This window comes from Strongyloides ratti (assembly GCF_001040885.1).
Source record: "Strongyloides ratti genome assembly S_ratti_ED321, chromosome : X".
Classification (NCBI taxonomy): domain Eukaryota; kingdom Metazoa; phylum Nematoda; class Chromadorea; order Rhabditida; family Strongyloididae; genus Strongyloides; species Strongyloides ratti.
This window is the reverse complement of record NC_037309.1, coordinates 1,887,570-1,902,837: the sequence shown is the minus strand read 5'-3', so window position 1 is coordinate 1,902,837 and position 15,268 is coordinate 1,887,570. Positions and strand designations below refer to the sequence as shown.

Below are 15,268 nucleotides of genomic sequence, written 5' to 3'. Positions count from 1 at the left end.
TTATAATTATTCTTTTAATCCTTTAAATGCATTTCTAAATTTGAATGATGTCTCATTCTTTTTTCGTAGACAATATTTCCTATATATATATACTATTTTGAGACAGTTAAAATTTTTGTCTTGTCCATAAGAATAATTTTATCAAGGTTGCAATTTTCTTTTACACTCTTTAAAAGTAAAAATTATCATATATTTTCTTTAAATTTTTATAAAGACAATCTTTTACATATTAGCGCTTTTCCTATTTTTAAAAATAAATATTTATATAATTCTCCATTTTTTTTATATCATATTATTAGAAAAAAAATTTTTTTTTTATTCATAAATTTTTTTTGTCATGTCTGTATATTTTAAAATAAAGAAAAAAAAATAATGAAATTTGTATTTTTTTTTTCTTTTATTTATTAAAATAAAATAAATAAATAAAAAAAAAATAGGATAAAGGATAGGCAAACATTTATTATTATAATGTAATTTTAGGCCAGATGGATAGTCAGGAGGATTCGTTTATGTTAAATGGTGATTTTCTTTATACAGATACAGCTAATATTACTTCACTTTATTCTCCCCGACATTCATCAATTATAGACAAGCCTCTTAATAGCAACATACAGGATGAATATTTTCCTGATATCATCAATACTTCTCATCAAACTTCCGAATTAGATATATTGGATTTAGGAGATTATAGATGGCTAGAAAACGAAGTATCTACTATGAATGCCTATAATGATTTTGAAATAAATACACTGCCTGCTTCCACTGAAATTGTGTCTTTCAATAATAATATACACAATTCATCGGGTTCACCACAACCATTTAATGGTAATATTACTTATGAATTAGATAATGTACCTCATGAATATTATATGCCAACAACATCAAGATCTCCTCAATCTGATAATTCATCACTTACTTATACTTCAGGAAGTACAATTATAACTAGAGGAACTGAAGTAAGTGACGATATAAGAGAAATAAATGAATATCCATATAATGATTGTGACAATTTTACACAATTACAATCTTTAACACCATCCTCTACTTCACCAATATTTAAAAGGGATGAAGAATTATTTAAACATGTATGTTAAAAAAAAAAACATTCTTTTTTTCTTTCAATAATTATTTATTATTATTATTTTTTTATTTTTATTTTAAGAGTAAAAAATATCGTTTTGTTAGAGAAGGTGTCTCTGGATTATCAGTTATTGAAAAACCAACACAAAAAGATAGTAGAAAAGCCTTTTTATCACGTAAAGGATATGTTAATTTTCCAGGATATACAAAATTATCAAATATTGAAAGAGTTGATACAAAAGAGGTAGCAAAAAAAGTAACAGAAGAATTAAAAAAATTTAACATTCCGCAAACAATTTTTGCCAAAATTGTCATTGGAAGATCTCAAGGAACATTATCAGATTTATTACGTAATCCAAAAGATTGGGATCAATTAAAAAGTGGAAGAGAAACATTTTATAGAATGGCTAAATGGCTTGAAGAACCAATAGAAAGTAGAATTTCACCATTACAAGTTGCAAGTAAGTATTATATATACATCCATATATATATACACATATAAACATATATTCTTTTTTATTAAAAAAAAAAGAATGTACTCTTATCTCTTTATTCTATACTATTTAATTATATATTGGTGTAATTTTATTATATATAATGTATATACAAATTTTATTAACAAAAGCTTAGTTGTTAATATATTAATTTTTAATACAATTACCATTTTATAAATAACATAAATTTTGTCAAAATAAAGAAAATGTCATTATAAATAGAATTTACATCTTATAAAATATTAAATTAATTTAACTAATTTTTGATTAATTTTAGCTGAGAAAAGAAAAGCAAAACAACAAGGAAAAGGTTTGAAGACAGATAAAATAAGAAAAGATAGAAAAAGAAGTGAATCAAGATCTCCAACACCATCTAAAAGTTGTGTAAAACGTTCTAAAACATCAAATAATGAGTGTAAAAAAAATTCAACTGAGGTTTGTTTATAATTTTATATTATTAAATAAAAAAAAATTTACATTTTTTTTTTATCATTACAGATAGAAAAAGCAATTACTAATAATATATTAGGAAAAATAGTTAAAGTTTCAGTTGAGGATGAAAAGGAAGAAGAAATGAATAAGGATGTTGCATATATAATAAAAAATAACAAATGTAATGTATCAAAAAGAAATATAAAAATAGAAAATGTTGATCCAAATTGTGAAAATTTATCATCATCAAGAGAAAGTTCTTTAAACTCTATCAATTCTAATGAATCTCTTCTTCAATTGTCAATTTGTTATCAAACAGAAGATGGTATAATATCATCAAATCCAATTTCAACAAGATATAGTAGTGTATAATTTTATGCCGCAAAATGATATCAAATTATAGACACTCGTAACAAAAAAAAAATTATAAAAGAATGAAAAATGTTACAATTTATACTTCTCTTCACATTATATGCAATTTTACTGCTTTTGAAAAAAAAAATAACAATCTTTTTTTTTGTATTTTAATTTTTTGTGAAAAAAGTTTTTGTATTTTTAACATATAACATTAATAATACAATGATTTAACATTATTCACTAACCTATAAAATAAATCCATTCTTATGGGTTTCTTTTACTGTCAAATTCACTTTATCTTCTAAAATTTTTTTTTTTTAATTTCACAATTTACATATATTATATATAAAAATAAATAGATATACATATATATATATATAGTTTTCTGCCTATTTTTTTTAGTAATAAAAATTTTAATCCATTCATAATATTATACTTTTCTTTGATTTTTTTTAATCTTTGATGTAATAGTTAAAAGAATAGAGGAGGTACATTTAAACGAATATATATATATAAATAAATATATATATATATTTGATGTATAAAGTACCACTAAAAGACGAAATCTTTCATTTTACTTTTTTTTATACATAAAATCTGATAAATTGTTTATATATTATCTCACCATCTGTTATATTATAATCTGTCTTTCATTTTAATTTCTGTTATTATTAAATGCCATTTATATATATATATTGTTTTCCTCTTTTCATAAACTCTCAAAAGATTTAAGAAATTTTACCAAAAAGAGGATAATAAATTGAATTTTTACTAGACAACATTTATCTTTATAAATCTATTTATCAAATATATATTTTATCATTTATAGTTATATATAAATAATGTATTTTGTTGTTTTTTTTTTCATAAACTTTTAACTATCCAAGATTTAGTACTATTTAAATATAATAAAAATTATATATATATATAATTCCTCTCTGACCACAACTGTCTGTTAGTTATATATGTGATAATAACTAACTTTTATATATATATATATATTAATGATTAATTCAGTAGGACCTCAAAGATTAAAACATTTTACTTTAATAAACTAACTGTTATGTTGTCGTACCACGTATAATTCATATGAATAATGGAAAATTTAATAGTGGACAACAACTTTTTATTCTTGTTTCTTTAATGTGCCAATAAATGCACATATATATGTATATAAATAAATTTAACATATTGGTTACATTTATATTTGTATATAGAAAAGGAAAAGAGAAAAATTATTTTGTTTCCTTTCAATGTAACAAAATCAACTATATTAAAATATGTTTAAAAAAAAAAAACAGTCATTGGTAAATTTAATATAACGATAAAATTAGTATCTGAAATTCTTTTATTTATTTTAAAACTAAATATATATATATTATAACAATAAGACATTTTAAATTTTTACTAAAGTTTTTTTTTTTTATTTTATTAAATAAACAATTTTTCTTACTTTAATAGTTAAATATGTGCTCTTTTTACATAGAACTACTTTTCTAGTATATTTTTTTTTTATAATTTTCTACTCTACTTATAAATAATTATTTATATTCTTTTATTAATATGAATATATACTGAAATAAATTTTTTTTTAATATTTAAAATAGCATTTATATTATTATGATGTGATATAATTATATTTAATATTTTTTAAAAGTATAATTACTTACTTTAGAAATATTATATTTTGTAATAAATGTTAAATTATAATTTTTTTTTTTGCTATTATTTTAATATATTAAATTTTAATTAGAAAAGAAAATTATCTCTTAAATGTAATAATTTTTTTATTATATGTTTTTTTTTCTATTTTACATTTTTAATTATTATAAATGAAGGTAATATTAGTCTTTTTTTTTTGTGAAACAGAAAAACATTTGTTCTTTACCTAAATTGGTTAGCGTTACTTTGAAGACACATATATGCATCCATATATATCCATATTTTGTAATGAGTAAGTGTTTTAAATGTTAATGATGGCGCTCATGATTGCCTAGTTGTTTAACCTATATGTCACCATCATTGACATTTAGTTTATAATGCATTTCCATCCTTCTATTCACTCTACAATAACTCTCGAATATCATTTTTTTATACAAATACATCAAAATATTATTCTCTTGTTGTTTATTATAATAATATCTTCTTTTTTTTTATCAAAATAATATTAAAATTATAATTTATAAATAGAAATTATTAAAGTTTTAAAATTATTATATAAAAATTTTTTAAACAAATAATATTTCTTTTGTTATTTATAGTTTCATTTTATACTTCTTTTATTAAGCTGTACCAATATTTATCGTGACTATTAAAATAAAATTGTACTACAATTGTTTTATCATAAATCAGAATGTTCCTTTTTTTTATTGACTTTTATTTTATTAAAGCTAGATATGCTTAATTATCTGCTGTCTATTGAGATATAACATTATAAAAATGTTATGTAGACATTTATACTTAAAATATAATTTCCTTTTTTTTATTATTTAATTTTAAAAATCTTTATAATGATATATGAAAGAAAAATAATGATTATATAGGATATCATTATACTTTATTTTTCAGTATCATTTATTTTTTTTAACTAGTAAAATTATAAACAAATTTTCCAGTTGATTCATTCAAATATAATACATTTTTTTTTTACATTTATTATATATAACTATACAATTACTTTTATATAGTCAATTTTATATTTAAAAAATATTTTTCGTAGGTATGCACAATTATTTTTATAAATACTTAATGTAAAATTTCCTCTTACATGTATTTCCTTTTTTATTTTTTTTTTAAAATAACATTTTTATATTATTTTTATAAAATTTTAAAAGTTTCTTTTAATGTTTTATATGATCGTTAATAATTATTCTTTTTTATTATAACAATTAATGTAACATATTAAATAGTATCTAATTTATTTAATTATAGGCGCCCTAGAAACACCTTACAGCCACTGTTTTGGCTATTTATTTAACATCTAACATCATGACTGTCAAAACTGAAACATCAAAATCAGCTGAGGGCGAGAAAATCGCAACTCCTATACCTGATCCCAAACCAAAAGAACAAACTCCAGAAGAACCAAATACAAAAAAAAATGATAATAAGGGAGAACTTTTAAATGATGAAAATCATATTAATGGACAAACTATTATTTCACGTGGACTTAGTGGACGCGTTAAATGGTTTAATGTTGTAAATGGATATGGTTTTATAAATATTGATGATGACAAAGGTGATATTTTTGTTCATCATACAGCAATTATTAAAAATAATCCCAATAAACATTTGAGTTCTCTTGCTGATGGTGAAGAGGTTAAATTTGATGTTGTTTCAGGAAGAAAAGGACCTGAAGCAGCAAATGTTACTGGACCAAATAATACTCCGGTAAAAGGATCTGTTCATGCTGATTATCCTCATAAGTTAAGAAGACAAATGAGAGCTAATAAAAAATTTTATAAAAAATTAAAGAATGAAAAAGATGATAATGAGGGTGAAAAAAAAAATGATCAACCATCGGAAAATAAAACTGAAAATGTAAGTTAATATTTATATAATAATTTTTTATTAGTAATTTATTAAATTTTAGAAGGAGAAAACGTCTCGTCAACGTAATACAAATTCAAGAAATTATAGAAAAAAACCTGAAGAAGGTGGACAAAAAACTGAAGTTAAACAAAGACAATATAATAATGAACAAAGATCATTCCAAAATAATGGTCCAAGACGTGGTGGACCACCAGGAAGAGGTCGTAAAAGTGGTATGAAACGTGGACAATCAAATAATGCACCACAAAAATTGTAAAAATAATAAAATAATTAATATTATTATTTCTTATTATTATTATTATTATTTAAATTTCCAATGTTAACTTGAAGAAGTAATCAAATAATCAATTTTTTTTTAATAAGTTTTAAAATTAACTTCAGGAGCATAATATTACATTATACTAACAATTTTTACTGGATCTGCATTTTTTTCAATGATCTGATAAATGATTATAATTTTTCTAATTATATATCATTATAATTGTTTATATTGTGTAATTAATTAAATAAATATTTTCAAATACAATTTTTATTAATTACAAAAGAAATATTAAGATAAAAAAAATCATTATAATATAAGATAAAAATTCAAATTTTAGTCTATTAATGGAACAATTTTCTTCCAAAGATTCAATAAATTTTCTATCATCCTCATTTTCACATTCTTCAGGTATAGTGGTAAATTTAACCTTTAACATATCATTTACGGCATACTTGCTTGTTTGATAAAATTTTTTTAATAAATTTGTCGTCGAATTACCACAATATTTTTTGTATTCAAATAAAGAACAATTAGATAATTTATCAAATGATAAACAAATAATTTTAATGAATGATGTACTCTTGTTTTTTGAAAAATCTCCTAAATGCATCGTTAAATTTTTATTTTCATTTTGACATGAAATTTTAAAAAAATTTATATTTCCTCTCCAACATGCAAAGTGGGGTTTTAATTGTTTTAAATTGCGACATACATCTTCCCATGGTTTTAAACCAAGTAATAGTAATTTTTTTTCATCCGATTTGGTACATTTATTAAGACATTTTTTCATATTTTTATTTTCACTAAAATTTATTTTTTTTTTATAATAATAAAATTATATATTTTTTTTTACTTACTGACATATTTCCTGAGCTTTTAAAAATGCTATTTCAATAGAAGCATTTTGGTTAACCAAATTAAGTAATGGAAATGTAAAATCAGCTGCCCATTCATTACCCATCTTAAAAACATAATTAGTTTACATAAAAAAATTTATCTTACCGCTTTCATATGTTCATCTTTACACTTTAATACACAATTATTAACAATATCATTTTTTTGTTCTTTTTTTGTATCAAAATATGAGCTATCAAATTGTTTTGAAGAATATGAAAGTTTATAAATTGTATAAAAATAAAACCAAAATAAAAAATATTTTTTCATTATTAATAAAAAACTTTATTAAAATGAATAGGAAAAAAAGTATATTTAGTTCATTTAAAATTGGTTTACCCAAAAATGAGTTAAAATTTTTAAGATTTTACTTTTTAAATAAGATATACTATAATAGGATTCAAAAATTAAATAGATATATTTTATGGTAAAAGGAAAAAGTAATAAGATTTTAATTTAATGAGACAAGTAAGTATCATAACAATATTGGTGATTTCTATTTCCATTAAACCTAAAGGAATATATATTTTTAAGTTGAATATAACGTATACAACTCTAGGAAACTTGATAATTTGTTTTAAAAATAAAAGAAATATAAATACATTTATAAATTATTTTTAGTTATGATTTTTGAAAATTCTTTTTAATGGAAGTTATGTTAAATTTTATTAGGATATAATTTTTCCTAATTTCCTTTACGTCTTCTTTGATTATACAGACCTTTAACTACATTTATCATCATATCTTCACGTTTTGGGTATTCATTTAAAAAAAACTTTATCTTTTTTTTTGTATAAATTAAATTTAAATTTTTTTTAAAACAAAAGTTGAAAATTTATTTATATGATTTATACAATGGCATAATATAAATTAGAATAATTTTTTAAAAAAATTATCATTATTAACCTTGAAAAATTTAATTTTAAAATTAATTTTTTTTTCAAATAAAACAAAGCTTTTTTTTGTCAAATTATTTTAACTGTAATTACATTATTATATAAAGACTGTTATGGAATAAAATTAAATATTCTTTGATTAAATAACTTAAAAAATATTTATAAAAAACTTTATTGAATTAAAAGAGATATAATTTGTCAACTTTAATATTTTTATTATTTACTGTAAATGATACTATGCTAACTTTAAAAAGATAAGTAAACTATAAATACATCTATATTTTTTTTAGTGCAAGTAAAAGTTACAATTTTAATATAGTAAATTAAGTAAAAATACTAATATATTATATAAATAAATAACATCATTAAACTAATTAAGTCATTTACTCAGAAATTTTTTATTTATAGTTTACTAAAAATTTTCTTAAAATAAATTAACTTTAAACTAATTAATTAAACAAATAAATATTTAGTGTCATTGAACTTTAATAATTGAATTATTCTTTTATGTTTATGTAAAAAATGGTAGTATAATTTTATATATTAAAAATCTATTAAGTACATACTATATTTATTTATAATACTCTTAGTTTATGTCCTCTATCAATCATATATTTTTTAAATGATAATTTACAATTCATTGATAATATGGTAAATTATTTGATATATAAAAGAAAATAAAATTTGTAAAATTTATTTTGTCGTTTATACATTTGACTAAATTTTAATAATTAACATTTTTGAATATCAAAAATGACTATGAATATTATATTTAGAAAACCTAATGATAATGATATTGATAAAATTAATCATTTTATAGCTGATATTTTTAATAAAGTTGAACCTGTAAATCAAGGAATAGGATTATGTGGCAATTGTATGCTCAATTGGGCAAGTTCTCCACCAATTTCAATAGGTAAACTATCAATTGATAGTAATTTATCTCTTCTTGCTGAACATGAAGGTCAATTAATAGGAGCTCGTTTAATTTCTATATCTGATAGGCCACAAAAAATTGATAATGATGTTTCTATAAATTTTGAATATTGTGATAAATGTAAAAAAAAAGGAGAAGATTTTGGTAAGTTAAAAAAGCAATTACCTTTGTATTAATTTAAAATAGATCGATTTTTAAAAATGTTATACAAATTAAAAAATCAAGTATGGGACTTGGTTCCTTCGGATGTTACTAAACTAGCTCATCGTGAAATAAGTGCTGTTAAAAAAGAATATCAAAGAAAAGGAATTGGTAGACAATTGGCAGAAAAAGAATTTTCTGATGAATATTTAAGATCATTAGGCATTCATGGTATTGTTTCTGAGACATCATCAATTGCTAACCAGCATTTATTAAAATCAATTGGTTTCAAACCATTAGCAGAAGAAAAGTATAGTGATTATGATATTCATCCTGCAGATGGTGGCCAATCTTTAGTTTTAAATTTTAAAAAAATTTAGCCTTATTTTTTAATTTAGATAACAATGTTATTAATTGACTGAATAAAATACATATTTGTAAAATAATATTATGCTAGTAATATGTCCACTTTTTTTGTGCTCAATTAAAAATATTAAAATGTTGCTTTAAAAATATTATTCTTATTGTACTAATAGTGATTATGATAAAAAATAAGGCATAAAGTTAAACAACTTTTTAACATTTTGTTTTTTATAATTTTTATTTAATCATAAAGCACAACTGAATTTATTCTTTTCTTTAAAGTTATTTTTTATTAATAAATTATCTTAAATTACATTTTAAAAAAATAATAAATAAAAAATTTCATTTTATAATGAAAATATTTTTCATTTTCATACTTTAAAATTGATATATATATATATATAAATTAAATTATATTGAAAACACTTAGGTACAAAAATAATTAAACAAAGATTTTTCTTTGACATAAAATTTTTAATCAAAGTATTTATAGCTTAAGATTAAAGAATATATTACATATAAATTTTTATTAACTATATCATATCTAGTTTGTTTGTAATTTAACTAATTGAAAATGGCATATAACAATACATATAATAAAAATAATTTATTTTTATTATGATAGCATATAAAAAATTTTTCTTTTATAATTGTTTTTTTTTTAATCTTAATTTTTTTCTGATACTAATACTTTAAAAATATTATTAATATTTACAAAGTTTTTTAGCTGTATCTTTGTTATCCTTACTTTAATTTAATCTTAAAAGTAAAAATAAATAAAAATATAACATAACAATGAAAAAGAATGTTATCTTCCTAATTTTATAAAAGTACTTCTTATTCAATTTAATTTTTTTTGGAATGATTTTTTTTTGTCATTTAATTTTTTATATTTAACTATTAAATTAATTTGTTAAAAATAACTATTTATAAAGAAGGGAAGAAAATGATAATAAATAAATTGTTTTATATGTGTAAATGATAATGTTAAGATATAAACCTGATCTGTCAATCATTAAATAAATTTAAAAAAAAAACGTTTTATATTGATATGAATCATAAAATCAAATAACATTTATCTTTAAAAAGTAAGTGTATTCTATGAAAAATGTAACATTATTGTTAATTGATTAATTTCTTATTACAAATTGAAATTCTATAGATAAAACATTTTATTATAGTTAACAGTATATTAACTATAGAAAATTTTAACATTTAAATAATACTTATTTTAATTAAATGATGTATATGAAGTAAATAAAAAGCTTGAATAGCTTATTTAACTAGTAAACCATAACTTGTTTGTAAAATATAAAATATTTGATATTAAAAAACTTATAATATTAAAAACAATACTTATATCATACTTTTATTAAATAAAAATTTAGACTTTTAAAAAACAACATAAAATTTTTTTCAATAGAATCAAAAAATATCAAAAAAATAAAATAAAAGTTATAAAATCAGGGATGTTATTAAAAAATAAAAATTAATTACTATAATATATTTTATTTTATTTTTTCTGAATATATTAATATTTTTGTATAAAATAAAATTCACTTTTTAAAATTTGTAACAATATATAAATAAAGATAAGGAAAAAAATGTGCCACTACTATTATAAATTATAAATAAAACAATTTTGCTTGTCTATTTTTTTTTTCAAATATCTGCACTTATTTGATAATTAAATTTCAAATAGTTTTTTAAAATTTATAATTTAATTATACTTTTTATCAGAAAAAAAATAATAATTTTATAAACTTTTACAAAGACTAAAGATTTTTAATAATATAATAAATTATTATTGTAATATAAATATAACATTTTTTGTCATAATTACGTTATAATTAAATATTTTAATAATTAGAATAAATATTTTTTTTGTTGTAAATACTAAATATGTTTTACGATAATGTAAATGGAGAAAAAAAAATCATGGCTGTTATATTATATAAAAAAAAAATTTAAAATACTTTTGTAAAAATATGCCACTTTTTTTTTATAACTTTGCGTTTTAAAATTATAAGTAGAGAAGATATAAATTGAAACAAGGTTTTATTTATTTATAGGAAGATTATTGCGATTAAATTTTTATCCTGACATTATACATATGTATTTTGTATTAAAAAATAAAATTTTTTTTTATAATTTAGCTTTTTTTCATTTATTATGATTAGAATGAGTTTACTTGTAGGTGACAGATAAAAAACTTTATTGTTTGTGATTAATAATTTTTAAACTTATAAATACTATTTTTATAAATTTGACCAAATTACATATATTGCATTCAAGTGACACCTTCAAATTTTATAGTTATAATAAATTTTAAAAGAAAGTTAATAAAATTTTATTTTTTTAATTTTCAATACTATTTAATTTGAATTAAAGATAACTTATCAAGCAACATTGTGTTTATTTAGACTGTCTTTTATTTTAATATATTTAACTTTTTTTTTTAGTGTTTACAGGATACTAGTATAAAAATTTTTTATTTTGTTTGTGCATAGAGAGTATTTTATTATTAATATACTTGGCATATATTTTCTATAAATTAAATATATTTTAGAACATTTAATGCTTGACTAAAATGAAATTATTATTTATAATATTATATATAAAAATATATATTACACTTGTAAGTATGAATATAGGATTCAAATATCATATATATATTTCCTTGATCATTTCACAATAATAGTAATTTTTTTTAATCTATTGAATATACTTTAAAAGAAAAAAAATTTAATTTAATGAAAAAAATAAATTTCTTTTAAAAAGATAAAAAATTCTCAAAAAGTTTATATGGTAATTTTGTTTGAAAGTTTGTTTAAAGGATAAAAGAATACTTATTTTAAAATAAAACATTTAGTGTCAATATTTTCATGTATTTGTGACAATCAATTTTTTAATCATATAATATCGTCTTTTTTTTAAATTGATTTTTTTTCATTTAATTTGAAGACTCTTAAATAATGCTCAAATATCAAATTCTTTTATGATTAGTCAAAATTGTCTTTTTATTTTCTCATTCTCAAGTTAATCATTTTTTTTTACCATTCAATATTTATATTTGATTATTGATACATTAAGATATTAGTAAAATTACAAAATACTTTTATTTGTTTGTAATACATTACCAATATTAAACATATTATTCATATTATGTTAAAGAATATGATGGATATTTGAGTCATACTATCAAAAATTCAAAAATCAAATAAAATACATTTTATTTTAATCAAAAGATTATGTAAACATAGTTCTTCAGATTGGTTAGAAATTTTGAAAAATAAATTTTTAATTAATTTTTTTTAGCATTTTGTTTTTACAAAAAAAAGTTTATTTAAACGTAGAAATATATATTACAAATAATTAAGTATTTACAATTTAATATATATAAATATATACACTTGCAAATTTAAACAAAACTTCTCAAAATATTGTTTATTACTTCAAAATATAATTAAATTTTGATAAAAGTTTTTAACAAATAAAAAAAAAAACTAAAGCAAAATTAATAATAAAAAACTCACTCGAAGATATTTTATATCATTTAAAAATAAAATCACATATTTGGTTGATGATTATAATAAATGTAAAAGATAACTTTTATCACTTATAATATTATTATTATTTTTATTATAAAAAAAATATAGTAAAATTATTTACATTAGATATAATAAAAAGGTGAAATTCAATATGGCATTACCTCAATTACAATTTTTACTAAAAAGGTTGTAAAAAAGGTAAAAAACAATAAATAAGCAAAGTCTTTCTTGCATATAAATGTTAAACAGTTTAATTGTACATTACTAAGAATTTTATAAGTAATAAAAATTACTTTTTATTAGTCTTAAACAATTAACTAAAACTTTTTATCCAACCACTAAATGTTTTTTATAATAATTGATGCATTTTAATATTCTAGTTTATCCTTATCATAATTTATTTTATTTAAAAGTATAAAAAAATCTTTTTCTATTAAAAAGCTTTAAATTAAAATAAGTTAAAATAATAACTATATTGAAATAAGATATTAAATATTTATGTTAAATTATGTTAATTAAAAATATTTATAATCTGAATTTATTAAAAAAGTGTTAAAACATTTAGAACGTAACAAGTTTTATAAAATAAAAAAATATATTTAATACATTATTTTATTTATTTAAAATTAAAAGATCATTTACAAAAATATATTTATAACTTATTAGATAAAAAATTTTTTGCTTTTTTTAATATATATATATATAAAAAATTAATAAATAAAATTTAAGATATGTTTTTATTTAGTTTAATTATGCTTTTAATACTATATGTTTTCATATTTAAAAGAATGTTTTATACATTAGTATTTCAAAAAAAAATTTTTAAAAGGTTAAGATTATTATTAATTTTATTTATTTAAATTTTAAATATTTTCCCTAGTAACAGGCTTGTTTTATATTATTGTTTAGTATGATTAATAAAATTATTAAAAAATATCTATTAATTAATTTTATAAATTAAATAATGTTATAATTTTATTCATAATATAGTGAATTTTTTTTTTCATAAATATAAAAAGATGTATTTTAACTCAATTTTTATGATCATATAATTATAATAATTATTCAATAAAATTTTTTTATCAATTTAATATTAAAATATAAAAAAAAAATACATATTACAAAAGTTAATGTTTGTATTTATTCAGAAATTATTATTACTTATAAATAGTTATTAAATAAATTTTTTTTTTATAATTATAATTTTCTAACATTTTGATAAAATAATTATTTTCACTAAATATCCTCATTGTTATTTATAATATTTGATTATAAAATCATCCATCCAGATATTTACAATGATAAGGATAAAAAAAATTTTTTTTAATTCTCAAGGACATTGTCAGGAAGTACCACTAGTTATATGTTGAAAAAAGTTATACTTTTATATGTTTCCTATTATATTTTGTGAAAAATTTTATATAGTTAAATCTTCTAATACACTAAAAAGCTGTAAATTTATATTTTGATCAACTTTTATATATTTTTATATTAAATGTTTCTTCTATAATCTCTCTTATCATACAATAGATATTCGTTAAAATTTTAATTTTAATTAAGATATCCTTAGGGTATTAATGCCCTCCAAAGAGCTTAAACATGATCACACATACATAATTTTTACGTATCAAATTCTTTTTTTATTTAAATTTTTTTACATAATTTATCGTTTTAATATAGTTTTAAAAATAATTTTTTTTTTAATATTAAAAATTTATAAATAGTTAAATTATTTTTATGAGAAAGTTAAATTTTTATACCATATTTTTTAATAAGAATAAAAAATTTATGTATGCCAATTTTTATAAAAGATGTAAATTTTAAAGTAATATTTTCCCAAGAATTATAATTTTAAATTTAATGATAGACCTTCAAAGCTTCTGTTAAGCTGGCAATTTTATTTTGTGTAGGATATAATTTAAATGAAATAATTAAAATAAATTTAGTTAAATATTCATTTTACGCATTGGATCAAGAAAATTTTACCATCCTTGCTTTATGTATTTTTATGGAAACTAGTTATTCCACAATTTCCTTTTTAACTACATTTGTCTGATGAATAAATGCGTTTTATTATTCAATAGACATTTGAAGGATAAGCTTTTTTATATTTTGTTCCATTCTTTTCCATTGAATTATGTAACAATTTTATTGTAAGAAACAGTTATTATCAAAAAAAAAAAAAATCCTTCAAATGGCATTGATATGATCCTGTTTAACTTTCATTATCATTGACTGCTACATCATAGAACTTTTCATATATTTATATATAACTAGTATTTGATTCCTAGCTAGTTATATAATATGTT

At 18.5% G+C, this 15,268-nt stretch overlaps 4 protein-coding genes across 4 annotated transcripts; 3 read left to right on the top strand and 1 right to left on the bottom strand.

The window, feature by feature from the left end:
* Positions 1-485: 485 nt before the first annotated feature.
* On the top strand, positions 486-2,378 carry SRAE_X000040400 (Homeobox protein onecut; the record flags this gene model as incomplete). Its single annotated transcript, XM_024644745.1, has 4 exons — positions 486-1,085; positions 1,163-1,541; positions 1,852-2,009; positions 2,073-2,378. 4 exons carry the CDS (start codon positions 486-488, stop codon positions 2,376-2,378), a joined length of 1,443 nt encoding a protein of 480 aa, XP_024510273.1.
* Positions 2,379-5,351: 2,973 nt separating this feature from the next.
* SRAE_X000040300 (Ypsilon schachtel) lies at positions 5,352-6,171 on the top strand (the record flags this gene model as incomplete). Its single annotated transcript, XM_024644744.1, has 2 exons — positions 5,352-5,903; positions 5,956-6,171. The coding sequence occupies 2 exons, from the start codon at positions 5,352-5,354 to the stop codon at positions 6,169-6,171; spliced, it is 768 nt and encodes a 255-aa protein (XP_024510272.1).
* A 280-nt stretch (positions 6,172-6,451) lies between these two features.
* On the bottom strand, positions 6,452-7,188 carry SRAE_X000040200 (Hypothetical protein; the record flags this gene model as incomplete). Its single annotated transcript, XM_024644743.1, has 3 exons — positions 6,452-6,980; positions 7,035-7,138; positions 7,180-7,188. The coding sequence occupies 3 exons, from the start codon at positions 7,186-7,188 to the stop codon at positions 6,452-6,454; spliced, it is 642 nt and encodes a 213-aa protein (XP_024510271.1).
* Positions 7,189-8,720: 1,532 nt separating this feature from the next.
* On the top strand, positions 8,721-9,425 carry SRAE_X000040100 (GNAT domain and Acyl-CoA N-acyltransferase domain-containing protein; the record flags this gene model as incomplete). The annotated part of the gene is made up of 2 exons (XM_024644742.1): positions 8,721-9,048; positions 9,091-9,425. The coding sequence occupies 2 exons, from the start codon at positions 8,721-8,723 to the stop codon at positions 9,423-9,425; spliced, it is 663 nt and encodes a 220-aa protein (XP_024510270.1).
* Between the last annotated feature and the right edge of the window lie 5,843 nt (positions 9,426-15,268).